General features: G+C 51.6%; 7 protein-coding genes across 7 annotated transcripts; 4 read left to right on the top strand and 3 right to left on the bottom strand.

Annotated features, from left to right (window-relative positions):
• Positions 1-13: 13 nt before the first annotated feature.
• On the bottom strand, positions 14-931 carry BKA58DRAFT_435930 (uncharacterized protein; the record flags this gene model as incomplete). The annotated part of the gene is made up of 1 exon (XM_046173380.1): positions 14-931. The coding sequence occupies one exon, from the start codon at positions 929-931 to the stop codon at positions 14-16; it is 918 nt and encodes a 305-aa protein (XP_046029052.1).
• A 1,843-nt stretch (positions 932-2,774) lies between these two features.
• BKA58DRAFT_408816 (PHF5-like protein) lies at positions 2,775-3,151 on the bottom strand (the record flags this gene model as incomplete). The annotated part of the gene is made up of 2 exons (XM_046172115.1): positions 2,775-3,084; positions 3,135-3,151. The coding sequence occupies 2 exons, from the start codon at positions 3,149-3,151 to the stop codon at positions 2,775-2,777; spliced, it is 327 nt and encodes a 108-aa protein (XP_046029051.1).
• A 314-nt stretch (positions 3,152-3,465) lies between these two features.
• Positions 3,466-4,517, top strand: BKA58DRAFT_435928 (pinin/SDK/memA/ protein conserved region-domain-containing protein; the record flags this gene model as incomplete). Its single annotated transcript, XM_046173379.1, has 3 exons — positions 3,466-3,891; positions 3,946-4,014; positions 4,065-4,517. 3 exons carry the CDS (start codon positions 3,466-3,468, stop codon positions 4,515-4,517), a joined length of 948 nt encoding a protein of 315 aa, XP_046029050.1.
• A 438-nt stretch (positions 4,518-4,955) lies between these two features.
• BKA58DRAFT_91069 (Alpha/Beta hydrolase protein) lies at positions 4,956-7,326 on the top strand. Its single transcript, XM_046176173.1, has 7 exons — positions 4,956-5,524; positions 5,638-5,745; positions 5,805-5,926; positions 5,981-6,013; positions 6,071-6,368; positions 6,687-6,738; positions 6,831-7,326. The coding sequence occupies exons 1-7, from the start codon at positions 5,393-5,395 to the stop codon at positions 7,115-7,117; spliced, it is 1,032 nt and encodes a 343-aa protein (XP_046029049.1). The 5' UTR covers positions 4,956-5,392; the 3' UTR covers positions 7,118-7,326.
• Positions 7,327-10,493: 3,167 nt separating this feature from the next.
• On the top strand, positions 10,494-11,882 carry BKA58DRAFT_408815 (chaperonin 10-like protein; the record flags this gene model as incomplete). The annotated part of the gene is made up of 4 exons (XM_046172114.1): positions 10,494-10,601; positions 10,704-11,074; positions 11,128-11,542; positions 11,592-11,882. 4 exons carry the CDS (start codon positions 10,494-10,496, stop codon positions 11,880-11,882), a joined length of 1,185 nt encoding a protein of 394 aa, XP_046029048.1.
• A 375-nt stretch (positions 11,883-12,257) lies between these two features.
• BKA58DRAFT_90893 (uncharacterized protein) lies at positions 12,258-14,049 on the top strand. Its single transcript, XM_046176169.1, has 4 exons — positions 12,258-12,727; positions 12,787-13,329; positions 13,385-13,885; positions 13,954-14,049. Exons 1-3 carry the CDS (start codon positions 12,451-12,453, stop codon positions 13,852-13,854), a joined length of 1,290 nt encoding a protein of 429 aa, XP_046029047.1. The 5' UTR covers positions 12,258-12,450; the 3' UTR covers positions 13,855-13,885; positions 13,954-14,049.
• A 535-nt stretch (positions 14,050-14,584) lies between these two features.
• BKA58DRAFT_90911 (uncharacterized protein) lies at positions 14,585-16,166 on the bottom strand. The gene is made up of 3 exons (XM_046176170.1): positions 16,162-16,166; positions 14,806-16,103; positions 14,585-14,758 (listed from the first exon to the last, which is right to left on the bottom strand). The coding sequence occupies exons 2-3, from the start codon at positions 15,974-15,976 to the stop codon at positions 14,748-14,750; spliced, it is 1,182 nt and encodes a 393-aa protein (XP_046029046.1). The 5' UTR covers positions 15,977-16,103; positions 16,162-16,166; the 3' UTR covers positions 14,585-14,747.
• Positions 16,167-16,302: the final 136 nt, after the last annotated feature.

Raw genomic sequence — 16,302 nt, 5'->3', positions numbered from 1 at the left:
TATCTCGGTATGTTCATTGCTGAAGGTCCCCATACACCGCAGTCGCATAGTCTTTTCCCTGACAAGAAACTGAGAACATCTTGCTAGGTTCGCTAGACTCGCGTAAACTAACATCGTAGACACCGGGTACAACCATCGGCCTTCTGAACTGTACTTCCATCCATAAGGAAGTGCTGAACGGTGGCTGCGAGCTTCTCGAGTCCGTCAGCTGATGCAAAGCTTTAGCCACTGCATGGTTTCCGTGCGCAATCTTTCCGGGTAGACCAAAGGCCTTCGCAGCCGCTCCCGATAGGTGAATGAAGTTGTAATCCTTGCAAATCGCAGCCCATTTCAGCGGATCGTCCGCGGAAAGTGATACGTGTGTAGGGCTCTCAGAAAGCTGCGGTGTCGCCATGCTAGATCTGGTCTCATGTGAAATGTTCTGGGTATTCTTGGACTGTGACTTTCTTAGTTCTAGCATGGTGAAGATTTGGCGAAAGATGATATCCATAGTTCCATCCCTCCTACCAGTGGGAATGGTGATCATGACCTCCAGATCCCACTCGATGCCTCGTTTTGCTTGTCGTGGGTGGTTATGTGCGATCGCCTTCAGGCGGGCTGTTCGTAAATCTACGAGTTTCGACAGATCGCATAGATCGGGGCGTAATACTTCGAACCTATTGCGCACGTTTACTGCGCCTAGTGGATTGATGGGACACCAGGGACTGGCGAGTAGAAGTAGCATTGCCGACTCGGTCATGGCCGACAAGAAAAGCATAAGGTGCGGTGCTGAGAGCTCTTCTCTCGTGTTGCTTGTTCCTCCAATTGCCAATTGATACCGAGCAATATCGTCTGCATCTAGAGTGAACGGGGAGTCAAGCTCCAATCCTGAAAGCTTGATGCAGGGAAACCCGGGTATTGCGTAGAAAATTGACTTTGCTATCATCAACATGATGGCTATCACGACCTCCCCCATGCGAAGCGAGGCCGGGGAAAATGCCAGAGTGACTCTTCTTGGGCTGAACAGCAATGGCGTCAGGCGGTACCCGAACGAGACGAGCACGCCGAACAGCATTCCGGCCGCGAGAAACAGTATCATGATGGGATTATTCGTGACGGATCCGATGCTCGAAGGTATGTGTGCTGCTAGATTGAGATGTATATTTCCAGCCTCGTTGATGAGCGGCTGTGATGATGTCATCACCAATGCTAGAGTAGCAGACGCAACATCCAGATGCCAAGCCACTTTCAGTACCACACCTCGCCATCGTGCCACAAGGGCAAAATCCTCAAAAACTCTCCACGACAAGTGATCCCGTCCGCTTGCTCAACCTCTTCGAATGATCCCTCTCCATCCAGAGCTCATCCGTCCTCGTGAGGCCCATGATGGCGCACCTTCTCCAACACGTCCGATGCCTATAGTTTGGACATTTGTTCCCGGCGCGGGCGAACGACTATATTGTCTCACCTGGAGACGTTAGCAAGCTTCCGTGCGTCTGATTAAAATAGCATACAGCGATGACAGCACCAGCTGTAAGTAGCGTCTGGGTTTGCATTGCTTGCAATATTTCCCATGATATGCATGCGACCTTTCCACGGTCTGAAATGGTTTCGATATTGGGTCTGCTTGAGCTGGGAGGAGCAAAATATGCGATCGAAAGGCGTGAACAATCTATTCGAGGGCTGCGCCTGTGCAATGAAACGTGGCCAGATTTGAAGACATCAGAAATTAAGAGCGTATGCTAAATCCCAATACTGCGCCGCCGAGAATACGGGCGTTATTTGGAGCACTGAAAAAGCGCCAGGGCTTGCGCTGTCTGCTTACGTTGCTTTGAGATTCACATACCATGGCCAGCACGATTCGCAAACGCTGAATGTCTTACGAGTCATTGTACCTCTGTTGTCGTGGTGATAGTAGCTTCTGTAGTAGAGCGATTAATCAAGCTGTCAGCTATCACATTGTAACAAGCGTGGGTTCGGAACGATGTTGTTAATCAAGCGAGGCCGACGTTGTTTTGACCTTGCGCATCCGAGGCTATCCCTTCACTCAGGCTAGTGCAAGAGGATACGTGATGAGAGAGAAGCCTGTCTAGTTCGATTCAGTATGCGAGGGGTTTGCATGGCCATTCTCCCTTGCTCGAGCTTATAATGAGTATAAATTTTTTTTGGATCACCCACTACTCCACATACGACCATAGGATCATGAAAATTAGGCTTCCCGTCCGCTCAGCCATATACAAGCATGATACCGGCGGATTAGTAGTTAGGTGGGTGACCACTAGCGAATCCCCGCTGTTGTATGTTTTGTTCTTTTTGACATGATGATTTGTTTTGGATCCAGGCTGGACAGGGGAAAGCGCCGGCAAGGATAGTGGAGACATGGAGGTAGCCCGAATTGACTCATCAAGTACGGATTCGAGTAGATGATCAGAAACGCAGTGAACAGGCGGGCAGCGAATTGTATTTTGCAGCAAAAGCCGCCTGAATGAACAAACACACAAGGCTGCTATGCCCTAGGATAGAGAAGAAGTTAATCTTGCAAACTTGTTAGCAATGCCGCGAAATAAAGAACATGATAGAAGTACCATTGCTAGATCGTTGAGGTATCTTGAACGCCGTAACCCATTTTTGTCTACATCGCGGCGCTTGAGAATGCTGCCGCGACGCCCAAACTCCATGCTTCTTTCCATGCTACTCCGTGTACACTCTTCCATGTAACCGAGGTCCAAATCTCTTCATAGATCCTTCCATTCTCCGAACGCAAGTGGCGGCGCCCAGAGTAAGTCCAAGCCACCTCAATGATTCCTGAAATTCTTCTTTTGGTAGAACAGATCCGTCCTACTACTACCCAGATTTATAATCTTCGGACATCCATCCCGGTCCTTTTCCAGGCGCGTACACTCGAAGCAATAGAACGCGTCCGAGATGCCTTCGCCACCGCATACGACGCACTTGTTCTGGTAGTTGCCGAAGGAGCATTCGTCGCAGATGCGGGCGAGGGTGGTCGGACGCACGTAAGAGTCGCATACGGGGCATTTGCCGTCGCACTTGTCGCAGAGGCGGCCGATAGAGATGCCGGATTGCTTGCGGCACATGACTAGATCGCTGCGACAAGTATTAGTATGCGCGACTCTTCGAGGTGAGAGGGTACTTACGGATGATGGCGAGACATGGCGGAGAGTTATGAGTGTGGTGGCAAATATGGACGTGTTTGATATTGCAGGTTCAAATGAGTCGGATGTCTCGTTATAAGCTGGGAGCGGTGGCTTTGGTGGTGGCGCGTAGACGGTGAGACTGAAAGTCGGTCGTGAAAGTCAGCTTCGGTGGTCCGCTGCTAGCGCGAACTGAACCCATGCTCCGTGCGCGAAGCTTCCATCGCGATATCCCTGGGACACCTGTACCAACGACACCCACACGTGCTTCTTTGATACTGCTAAGCACATATTAGAAATACCCAGAAACTCTTGGACGACGCACGATACTGCCATGGATGGACCCATTGCATCGGCAGTAGTCCTTCCGGATGATCTAGCACTGCCAGCCTCGCCCCCAGTAAACGGCCACAAGAGACGTCAAGAATCACTATCAGAAGACGCCGCAAAGCGACCGCGACTCGAAAATGACACTGCAACCCAAGATAGACGTGACTCTACCACCAAAGACACAAAAGAAGACAAGCCCGTCCCTGTGCGACGCGAGAGAGGACGAGAGCGCAGATTATTTGGCGCCGCCTTGGGTGCTCTCTCACAGAATTCTGCTACCACAGCACAGAAACGCCGCGCCGAGATCGAGAAGCGACAGTTAGCTCAGCGCAAACAGGACGACCAAGAGAGCGAACAGAGGAAGGCAGAGCGTGCAGCCAGGCGCAAAGAGCAACGATGGAAGGAGCACAAGCTTCTCGAGAGAGATCAGGTATGTCCTATCAATTCACATTTGACACCCTGGCTGAGCGCTTACATTTTACAGATGCGCATACGTCACAATAATCTACTCGCCATGGCACACTTCCTCCAAACCAAGTCCGAGCCACACCTCGTACGTTGCCTTCCAACTCGTCACCTATGTCAGAGCTGATCTGTTCGCAGTACTACAAACCCTGGGAAACTAGCCCCGACGAAGAAGACCGCATACGCGACCAAATAGCCGAAGCCGAAGAAACCGTCAAACACGAGATAGAAGAGTACGAGGCTCGCCAACAACCGAATAATCTGCAGAGGCGGCATGCTTCCGAGGGAGCAAAGGGTGATGCGGAGGGATTAGAAACTGGTAAGAGCCATGATGCCGATGCACTTCAAGAAACAACCACAACCAATGGCGGGACTAATGGTAGCGCCATCTCCCCCAAAGACCTGGACATGAAGGACCACCAGCCCGATACCCCTGACATCAATATAACAGCCGAGCGCGCCACCGAGGACACGCAAAACAGCAATGGTGCAAGTCACGGAACCGTAGCTGACCCACCCATTAAGGAAGATGACGACGAGAATGGAGAGGATGTTGTCGAAGAAGCCGCCGAGGACACTGTCATCTATTGAGGACCACTCGGAAGCTTATATCTCCTCTGCCTTTACCCATAACCGGACCGATAGATCGCTGTGGGCATGTCTCAATTGAAATTATTCGCAATATCGCCCTTGGTCCGGTCGCGACTTCTGCCAACCGATCGCGTTGACCTATGGAATCTGGTCTTCTCACCTTGGATATGCGACTGCAGCGTCACAAAAGTTTTAGTAACGATAGCCAGAGTGCTTCGTACATTAATCAACACTTGGCGACTTGTGCTGCACTAGTCCTGCCATGTCACAGCTGCTGCTTTATCGGTCGATCATACATCCAGGGTATAGGTTGTGTATGTGCTCAGAGCAGCACTGTACTCTTTCCGAATTTCTGGATCATGCATAATCTTCTGCATGTACCGTTCCGGCACGGACGCCGGTAAACAACAACGAGTTGCAGTACTCGCTTACGGTTGTACTCGCCTCACTCTGCATGCACACCTACTTACCTTGAATCCGGATTGATAGATTGGACCCCACGGTGCGTGGGATCAACCGACAATCGCCCATCTCCGAGCATACTATAGTAATATATATGGAACAATATCTTCGATACTTTCAGAAGCACTGACTTTGCGATTTACGTGCAGAACCTACACGTTGGGTGAACAACGAGAATCATGAAAGTGATGTCAGGGCCGAGTTGAGTACATACCCCACAATTGGGGTACCTCGGCATACCCGAATCTAGCAACCATCATCATGAATATACAGCTTCGTCGCCAGGAACGACTCGCTTGCTCACCGCCATCAACACCCAAGGTTCTCCTTACTATCGAAGCTATACCTTGATCTCTCAAACACCCTCGTCGCAATATATTTTCTTTTACCCTTTGTCGCACATCTATCACGTCATGCCCGTCCAACCAATTGACCCTGTGTCGGACCCTCGTGTCAAACACAAAACAGCGAAGCTCAATGGACAGACATATCATTATCTGTATGCGGTACCCCAGTCTGGCGAGTATACGCATACCGTGTTTTTGGTAAGTGGAGTTCGGTGGCTGTTATGCGTTGCCGGCAAGTTCCGCACCTCTTCCTGGGATTAGAAGGGGTACTCTGAACTGTTGCAGTGTAATTATACTAACTGTTTTGAAAGATTCATGGCTGGCCCGATCTATCGATGGGATGGAGGTATCAGATTCCTCTCTTAGTTGATATGGGGATGCGGGTTGTTGCGCCTGATATGATGGGATACGGTGGGACGGTAAGACGAATCCAGAGGTCTTGCGACTCGGGGAAATGTACCGAAGCTGAGGTATTCAGGATGCTCCCAAAGTTCCGCCAAACTCCATCAAAATGTATGGGCTCAAGAGAGCATCAGATGACATTGCTGCGCTGGCTAAAGAAGTCAATGCGCCGCAGATCATTCTAGGTGGTCATGACTGGTAGGCGTCTGCTGTGGGGATGCACCGACGTTCATCTGCTAACGCTTTGCTTAGGGGAGGCTTCGTCGTATGGCGAGCTGCTCAATGGTAAGTTCCCGAACATCTCGATTGGCCATACATAGAAGCAACTCACCGACTTCACAGGTATCCCAACCTCGTTACACACGTCTTTTCGGTTTGTACACCATACACCGCTCCTTCCGACAAGTACTTCTCCACCGAAGATCTCGTCAACGGCCCGTTACCTCAATTCGCCTACCAACTCCATCTCGCTTCTGGCGAAGTAGAAAAGAGCGTCAAAGATGAGCAGTCGATCAGGCAATTTCTGAACGGCATGTATGGGGCCAAGGGACCAAACGGAGAGATCACATTCGTTCCCGAGAAGGGGATACTAGTCGAGAATTTGCCAAAGATTGGTGAGAGCAAGATTCTGAATGGAAAGGTACGTGATGATCTCTTATGCTGGAACGCGTGTCGAGTGCGGGATCGAAGGGAAAGAAGGGTGGACGATTGACGTGAGAGACCCATATGTTACCTTTTGAGGGGATGCTATGGGGTGGTTACGTCGCTCGACAGAGGCATTGCCATTTCCGACGTGTCATGCATGAGACGCGAAACGGTCCCAAGAGATCGACTCGGCTCAACGTCAAGATCATCCCGTGTGAGGAATATGTCGAGATCGATCTATTGCATCACTTTGTTTCAGAAAGATAGCTCAAGGATTTTGCCAACAAGCGATGGTGTACTAACAGCGAATCAGTACCTAGACTACTACGTCAAGCAGTATCTCAACCACGGGATCCACCCCACATGTGAGCCCTCCCTACCCCAATCTACTCACCCGTCCGACTATACCCATAACTACACACCACTACAAGCCCGCCCACTAACTCCTCCAACCCAGTGAACTGGTACCGCCAACGTCGCACAAACTGGGAAGAAGACCAAGCGCTACTCGACAAGAAGCGAATCGACCAGCCCGTTCTCTTCATTCAAGCCACGCACGATGGCGTGCTAAAACCCGAGATGGCAAAGAACATGGACAATTTCATTCCTAAGCTGACGAGAGGGGAGGTGGAGGCTGCGCATTGGGCGTTGATTCAGAAGCCAGAGGAAACCAATGCTATTATCCGCCAATGGCTTGAGGCAGAGGGGCTGGTGGGGAAGAAGAGGCGGGAGAGTAGTCTGTAGGAACGGGCTTAGAGAGACGGAATGTTGAGGGTCTGGGGATAATAATTGACCCGTCTGTTGAGCAAGTTTGTCTAGCTTGGAGTACTCAAAATCTCACCATGGTGCCCAGCGGTGTGTGCATACTTGATTACTTTCTCATGCCCGTCGACCGAGAACGGCATATCATAGTTTACCGGGTAGGAACTGACAGGCGATGGAGATTGCGGCTCTATCCGTGTTGGTGGCCTGACACGTGCCTCATGGCTTCCTTGTCCACGCAGCGATATCGCATTGCGCTAGACAAGCACGCGGAATCCTTTGCACTTTTCCGACGTGGAGTCAAAGCTGACCGTTGAGTCTTGACTATAGCTTGTCCAAGATAGCGAACCTTGATACAAACTCGACGATTGCTAGAAACGGCACTTGATCGGTAAACGCATGTGCGTCAGCGAACAGATACCTTGTCTCGTTGAGACATGTCTTGACGCCGATACTCATCATCGACTACAAAGGATCCCGTGGCGGCACGTTGTGTGGACACATGATCTGCATATCTTGCCTGATACCCGGGGTGCCTGCGGGTCATTAGCACACCAGCGATTCAGCTCTTCCTCTTCAATTCACACAGTTCAGCTTCGCTTACGATCAGCGGCAATTGTCAAGTACCTGTAGCTCGAAAGTGAAGCGTGAGATGTGTGGTGGTATCTCGGTATCTCCGGAGGTTCTAACCATAAAAGTACCGGCAAAAGTAGTAGTAGATACGCCGCCTTGGAATTTTGGCACCGGGTTGTTCCTCTGGATTCTTGTCCCGCCTTGACTCAGGTCTGCGGATTAGCGCTTCTTGACATTCTTCCACGCGAACTTCATAGTCGAGAAGATGCTTTGGTGAGGGAGTGCTCGACACTTTCCTGGTAATTTGTTTGGCAATTATGTCAGATGCAGGTCCCCTCCGTCCGTGCGCGATCCGGCGTTCTGGTACCCACTGCGAATTATAGCCAGTCAGAAAGCGGCGTTGTGCATTGTGGCAACCTCGTGGTCCTGAGGAGGTTGCGACATGCAATGCTTTTTTTGCGACAAGAGGTTGATACGGAGAGGGGCTTCCGCAGACTCCGCAGCTTGTTTGGGGCGGGGTGCTGCGATAGGGGAAACGGTACCTCTACATCCGACAGACCGCCTGTCTGAGGAATACGTATCCTTAAGCCCGGGGTCATGGTGGTTGGATGCTGTGGCGTAGGCAGCTTTGAGGGAAGCGAGTAAGGTGAAATTGCTCACCGCCGCGGCACCGTCGTGCAAGCGCTTGAGATATACTCGACGTAGATCGCAAAAACGTGCTCAGGTTGACAAAGGGTTACGGGATACAGTCAAACCGGGTATGATGGTATGCGCTCACCGCCTGCTGCTTCCAGAGGGCCATGCATGAGGGTCGTGGAGTCGGTCGCTTGGTGGAGCGACATCCCGGTGTTCTTTTACGTCCACGGACAGGGTCTATAGTAGCGTTGAATATACCTGGGGCTTCGTCGAGTAGACGCATGTGCAGTGCGAACGAGAAGCACCTTGCTTATCAGTAGGGCCATTATTCTATTGCATCTCGTAGCTCGTTGCGCCGGAGCTGGGAGCGGACTGGCTGGATAGGTACATTAAGTATATTCGTTAGTCGAGTCCCAGGCGCATCCTGGTGTGCAAACAAGTTAATCTCAACACTGCTGGGTATGCTTGGATCCACCATGGTGCTCTGCCGTGCAATGTTTGATGGACAGAGGACGAGTGGTCGTCGACATTTGTTTTGCCGTCCCGCTGCTGCAGTCTGCTCGGCAGCGTACCAGACGACAGCGGCTGTCGAATAGGAGAGCACGTCGGGCGGTCGGAGAGATACGTAAACGCTTGTTGCGGGTCGGCTTAGTAACAACATCTCATCTTGCTCGTAGCCACTTCCCTGTCAGTTGCTGGGCCTGCCATGTACCCGCGATCACCGTTGTTCCTCCGGATCCTTCACGACCGACATTCGACCTCATTTCTCGGTCGAGATGGTAGATCTGGGACGGCATTGCAGCGCGCTACCGGTGCTTCTTCGCCATTGTCATGCAGATGCTGGCACATGTCAATTTCGATGGCTTCTTGGTGGCCACACCTCGGTCAAACGTGCAGCTGTTGACTATTAGCTATCCCTTGGGCCAGTCGTTCGTGCAGTTGGCGTTGAGGTCGCTCCGATAAGAGGCCCATGTACTTTCTTGTCCCGGCAGTTCGGTTGCGCGTAGGACGAATTTCGTCAATGGGCTGCTCGGTAGCCAAACCATGACCCATGCTCACCCTCCAACCGACATTCAGCCAACGGGTCTGCTACCACGCACACCACAATTGCTCCAGGAGGATCCCGCTAAGGGGCCGCACTACGGGACTGATACCATGCTCCCCAGAGTAGTCCAGTCTGGAGACGCACCGTTAGGCGTGAGCCGTTCGCACATGGGCAATATATCCGGGATTTTATATTGCAAAAGTGACTTCGGGAAGTCTTCTGGAAAATCAGCCAAATACGCTAGCCAGTCAGCGGTCGAATTTTCCCGTCGGTATGCAGGCCCTAAGGATCCAAGATTGATGATGCACTGGGGGCAGAGGACGACTTATGGTTTGAGCTTTGGCTTAGCGGTAACGACATGCTAACGCCCAGACAGGACAGCCTGCATATCAGGCTGATGTTTCGCGCGTCCTGCTCAGGGATCTGTGGTTCTGCAGGGCCACTACAACCGACAGGTTCGCTGCAGTAAATCCCAACACAACCTTTGGCAGCGGGCTCCACAGCCGTGCAGTGTGCCTTATCGCTGTTTCACAACGCCGGCAGGTTTCTGATAGACGGCTACTACACAAGACAAGACGTGTTGACTCTATACACTGCATTATGGTCATTGCTCCTATATCGCATCTTGGGTGTGCACGTCCCGGAGCTATACGGTGCTGATCCGGCAAAACGAGTCTAAGAATGCTTAATTCCCTAGATACTAGTTCGCTGGGCGAATAACAAGAGCTCCCGGTCGTGTACCCACAAGAAGATCTAGCCTGATATATACACACAGAGTAACGGAATAAAGAAAAGACTACGCGAGGCCTACCGTACCAAGTAGCTCTGGTCGCGCATCCCTATCCATGCTCGTCCCGCCAGTTTGATACGCCTAGCAAATGACGTGGAACCTTTGAATCTTCCCTCATGCGATGCCATTATCTCGCCGATGCACCAACCTGAGGCAAGCCCAGCTTGTGCCAGGCCACCGTTGATCAAAATGGGCCTTCTCAACAACTATATCAGCCTCCACGCTCCCGTGGGGTGGTCTTCTGTTAGCTATCTCTTCCTCACTTCTTCCCGCTCCATTGCCACCATCCCCCATACTACCAAATTTTTCTCGTAATGGCTCCCTCAGCTCTCGCAGATATCTATCCAATCCCAACGAGGCACTACTCCAAGTCATCGACTGTCGTAGCTTCGGTCTTACATGGGCCAAGGGATTTGCGGCTCGTATGCCTTCCAATTTCGTTACACATCCCACGTCTACCCACTACTCGTGGGGGTTTTGGTGTATATTGAGCATCTAAACGTGAAGCTAACGAATCCAATTAGGAAACTCGTACCATTACGGACCCCGCCGCCAATGAACTCCAGATCGCTATCAAGGCCACTGGACTGTGCGGAAGCGATTGTTCCTACTACAGCAAGTTCTGCAACGGTGATCTGCAGGCTTGCGAGCCGTTGTCACTAGGCCATGAGTCTGCTGGGGTTGTGGTTGCCATCGGCCAGAGTGTTACCGGCTACCAGATTGGCGACCGTGTTGCTCTGGAGGTAGGTGTGCCGTGCGACAACTGCAGGTCATGTCAACGGGGACGCTACAACCTGTGTCCGAAGATGAGGTTTCGGAGTAGCGCCAAATCTGTGCCTCACTTCCAGGGAACGCTCCAGGAACGCATCAACCATCCCGCGAAATGGTGCCACAAGTATGTCGTGCATGATCGACCCGAAGCCGAACTTAGCTGACAACTTAAATCAGACTACCTTCGCACGTCTCCATGGAGTCGGCTGCGCTTCTAGAGCCTCTCTCCGTTGCAATCCATGCGACAAGAAGAGCTCAAATCGAGCAGGGTGACACAGCCATTGTTTTTGGCGCAGGCACAGTCGGTCTTCTGACAGCTGCGATGGCCAAGGTGTCTGGTGCCACGACCGTTGTCATCGCAGACATCGACTATGGGCGAATTAATTACGCTTTGGCGAACGGCTTCGCCCACAAGGGATATATCGTGACCCCACAGAAACATGGCAACGAGACTGCTGAGAAGTTCGCCGTAGCCAAGGAGTTGGCTGCCGATGTTATGCAGATTGCATCCCAGAACGAGCTAGATTTTGAAGGTGCTGATGTCACCTTTGACTGCACTGGAAAGGAAATTTGCATGCAAGCTGGACTATACGTAAGTCTCTTTGGGAAACAATCGCAAACCTGATCCTAATCTCTCGCAGGCGACAAGGCCTGGCGGCAAGCTCATCATGGTCGGAATGGGTACACCAGTCCAGACACTACCCATGTCAGCATCTCATCTGAAGGAAGTCGACATCATTGGCATCTTCCGCTACGCCAACACCTACCCGACCGGTATCAAGATCCTGTCTGCCGGTGTACTTCCGAGTCTCGACAATATGATCACTCACAGGTTCCATGGGTTGACGTCGACAAAGGAAGCTTTCGAGCTCGCAGGCAAGACGGTCGACAAAGACGGCAAGCTTGTTCTCAAAGTCCTCGTCGAGATGTAGAGAAGCGAACGGCACAGGAAACCACTAATGTGTACATTCAATTGTGTGGCATTCATAACGACATGATAGAAACGACATAGAGAGATCGTCCGAAAGGCGGCGATCGCGGTCAGGCGTTTTGAAAGTCTGGAGCGAGACTAAGATACCATTCGCTTTTGGGTTGGATTGAATTTGGAGTTGTGGGGTGTATTTGGCGATTGATGCAAAGATCTGGAGGCTAGGCTGAACCATGAATGATAATGCCATAATCGTACTCCGATAGTGAAGACTTGCTCAATTCGTGATTGTCGTTTCTGAAGTCTGAGAAAGGGGAGTGAAGTGAAAGCCAAACGATGACGGATCTTTCCCTAGGAAATCGCGTCGCGCTGCAGTCGCGTTAACACTAGTGCTGAACGGGTAGCGCCTTGGCACAACCCCACGAATTGTGGCAGCTGCAGCCTAAGCAAGCTCCCCACCAAGACCATATCATTGCCATTGCCTTGCTATTTGACTGCCACTCCGACCTCCCACCACTATCTCGACCATCACGAATCTCCCGGACGCGACACCGAACTAAACTACAGCAAATATGGCCGAATCATCAGGAAATCCACTCGTTTCGACCACCCGCGCCTCTGACGCAAGTCCGACAGTACAACTTCACCCGCTGGTACTCCTCACAATAACAGACTGCGTAACACGGCACACACTACGACAGCAGACAGGGCCCGTGGTTGGCGCTATACTGGGTGCGCAAGATGGCCAGAATATTACGATGGAGGTTGCTTTCCAAGCAAAGCTTCAGTCAAACCAAGACGGGGAGACAGTACTAGACGACGAGTGGTTCAGCAAGCGTATTGAAGACTGTAAGTTTCTCGTCTATATCTCCCATGTTCACATCCAGACGAGGCTTACGTTACTGTAGTCAAGGACGTACACAAGGAGCCACAATTAGACATTGTAGGCTGGTTTACCCTCGGTCCCGCCTCCGGCCCGGAACCCCATATTCTTCCTATCCACTCGCGCATATCAGAAGTCTATACTGAGTCCCCGCTCCTCGTACTCTTCCACCCAGAAAATGCCTTCTCGAAGGAGACTGCGGCCGGAAAGCTACCTCTCACCGTCTACGAGTCCTTGTCCGTCAATACAACGAGCGATCCTAATGATAAGGCTATGGATATCGATGGCGCTGTACAGGCGAAGTCGACCAAGTTCAGAGAGTTGGTCTACTCAATTGAGACTGGCGAGGCGGAAATGATCTCCGTCGATTTCGTTGCGCGCGGTGGTGGCAACGCTACTGCAGTGGAAGGCACAGCAAGCGTGGCGAGTTCAGCGCCTGAGCCTTCAAGAACCGACGAGGTTACTGGAAAGCGGAATACACGAGGAAAGCAAAAGGAGAAGGAGAAGGAGAAAGAAAAGGACGCGCCCATCGACGAGTCGGTCATCCTGAATGCAGACGATGAAGAGGGTAGGTTCAGCCACCTGAAGTCCTGCTTGGTGCAGAAATACTAACCTTTGTCCAGTTCTTTCTTCGCTTACAGCCAAGATGAACGCTATTCGGATGCTTAGTCGACGAATCATGCTCCTGCGCGCATACATCAACTCGCTCCCAGCATCGTACCTCTCCGACCCGTCCCTACCGGTCAACGCTGCGCCAGACGCGCAACACCCCCTGCCTCTAGACCACTCGATCCTCCGCAGTGTATCCGCCATGCTCGCCCGCCTAAACATCCTCGGCCCGCCAGACTCAGCCGCTTTCTCACTCGAGTCCCAGCAAGAAGCATCCGATGTTCAGCTAGTCAATCTGCTATCATCCATCACAAACTCCGTATCTCTAGCGAAGGATCTTGGCCGGAAGAGCTCCATCGTGGAGCATGCCAAGACCCAGGGCAAGAACCGCATGGGCGGGTATGGCGGAGGTGGCAACTACGGCGGTGACGCCAACTTCTTCAATACCGTCATGAGCGGAGATTCTGGTGGCGACAGGTGGTGATCCCTGTCGACCTACCAGCCAAAATGAACGGGTACGTTGGAGTCTATAGTAGTAAAGAAACGAATGTTCATGAGACCCTAAGCTGACGTAGACTTCTAGGTTATTCACTTTGCTGATGGTGCTTTAGATCGGCAAGGCGGCGAAGCGTATGCGCGATGACTGATGGCCGTCATGCTCATGCGCTTTTCGACCCAGACGACCTTCCTGACGACTTCGACTGGGACTTTGTCAACCAATGGTATCATGCCGTGTTCGCAATTTTCAGCATGGGGCCAGCTTATCTACTCTTGTTTATACTGAGTCCGCTCATGTTCCCACTGATCATATTGGGGCTATGTTACTGGACAGGGTGGGGGACGTACCGGATCGTACGCAGATTGGGTCTGGCGACATTGCACGTGCTGGGAGCTGTTTTCCACGCTTTACGTGATTTAATGCGTTTAGCTCAGCGATGAGATTTATGCATAGCGTTCGGCGCTTGAATAGGATTTGATAGACATGGGTATGAATGGCAGCGCATAATGTGCTGTCGGTATATGAGCAATGAAAAAAGGCACATACATCCATATTGTCGTTCAGAGCTTTGCAGTACCTTGGCCAAGGGAACTCTAAACGCGTCGAGCCTACATTGACGCCAGGTCTTCCTAACGTAGGCTACAGACCTGGTCAGTTGCCTGCATGTGATGGTAGTGAGATATGGCCCACCGCGTACTGATTTTGAACGCCTTCAACTCCCAATGTATCTGCCCTCAACCATTTAACTCTCTCATTGAAACCACCCGTTCCCTCTTCCTTCCCATCCTCCACTGGCTCTCACCATCTGGGGATCAGCAACAAACCTTCCCTCTGGTCCTTCAAATGCCCTTGCCTCGAATCGCGAAACGAGGAGCAAGTCACTGTAGTACTTGTGTTTGTTAGCGTCTTCTTGGAGTCGCTTCTTGAGAAACTTACGTTGTTTGTTGTAAGCTGTACGTGTTGAGTTGAGACTTGATGGCGTTGTGGGTGGAGTGGGCGTCGATGGTGGAGATATGAAGGTTGACAGAGGAGCTGAATCTGCTCGTGGAGGATGAAGAGCGTCCAAAGGACCATCTACGCACATGTGCGGTGACTTGCTCGGTGTGAAAGGAGGCGAAGGGGTCGGAGTAATGTGAGGGATGTCAAGGCTGCGAAGGATCACGTTCATATCCTCCATTTTAGAGTCTGATTGTCGTTGTAGCTCCGTAAACTCATTGACGACTACCCAGAATGCACCAGTTATGAGTTCTTTCTGCTCCTTCGCATGCTTTTGTTCCATACTGAGACCATCCATGCTGATTTTTAAAAGCATGGAGGACGCAGATGCTTCAGGGCCCCATGCGATGAGATCGTTCCTGCCTATCTGTGACGTAGTGTTCTCTTCTTGAGATTTAGCGAGCAGGGGAATTCTTCCCTTGTCGCTGTCCTTATCGTTGGAGTGGTCGTTGTTGTCCCAGCTCCAACCATTCTGGTCGAAGTCCAGGTCTGCTGCCTCAGTTTCCATTTCTTCCGGTGAGAAGTGGTTGAGAATCCAGCTTCCGTCATCGTCGTCGAGGGGATGCGAATAATCGGTACTGACTGGGTGAATTGGATCGGTGCTCGCAATGTAGTCGCCATCGTAGTCATTCTCATCCATTTCCGTCCAGTCCTTCACGTGATTCTTCGGATCCACAACGTCTTCTGGCCGTACTTCCTGGGCCAGAGGCGAGCGAGCTGTCTGATGATCGGTAATGCTTACCCTCGCCACGCTTTTCTTAAAGGAGTGTAATGGTATCTGCATGTTTCTTGCGTCCCAGGAAGCCATGTAATATTGCTCGTCAAGTTCTCGAACTATAGTCGAGATTTCATCGACGCCAGGCATCCGCTTCTCAGTCAGCTTGGCTAAGAATGATCTCGCTCGCCCTAATTTGGACTCCCGGTTACTCTCCCACAGCTTGTGCTCGCAGGAGCTACAGTCGGTCTGAACATACACAGTAAGAAAGGACTCAGCCGTGCAAGCAGCTCGTACGCTTGTTCGCGTCATCTTGTGCTTGGTGCCTTTGCAGCGTGACCTCCGGAGACGTAGTAAGTGTTGGCACCTGAAGAAGAAGTGGATGACATTGCACATGACTGGCGAGTATTTCGGCTGAAGGCGGAGCCCTGACTTCGTATGAGAATGAGTTCGGCCAGAGATTCTTGTGGACGTATGTCTAGAATGCCATGATGATATAGGCGTTCTGACGGGGAAAATTGCACTTGAATCAGTTCGGTGTTAGCTTTCTTGCACAGTCGTATTGGACGCATGGCTCTCACAGAGTCGGCCGTGATATGGCGACCTATTCAATCGTGATTGTGAAGAGATGGTGTGCGATGCGCCGCCGATCCGTTGGAGGATGTTTTGTAGGAAGCACTTAGTCGTGTTGCTTTGGTTGCCTGGGGTCGGAATCGAGAATG

Source organism: Alternaria rosae, assembly GCF_020736505.1.
Source record: "Alternaria rosae strain MPI-PUGE-AT-0040 chromosome Unknown BKA58scaffold_2, whole genome shotgun sequence".
Classification (NCBI taxonomy): domain Eukaryota; kingdom Fungi; phylum Ascomycota; class Dothideomycetes; order Pleosporales; family Pleosporaceae; genus Alternaria; species Alternaria rosae.
The sequence above is the reverse complement of the archived record's forward strand: the minus strand, read 5'-3'. Positions and strand labels throughout refer to the sequence as shown.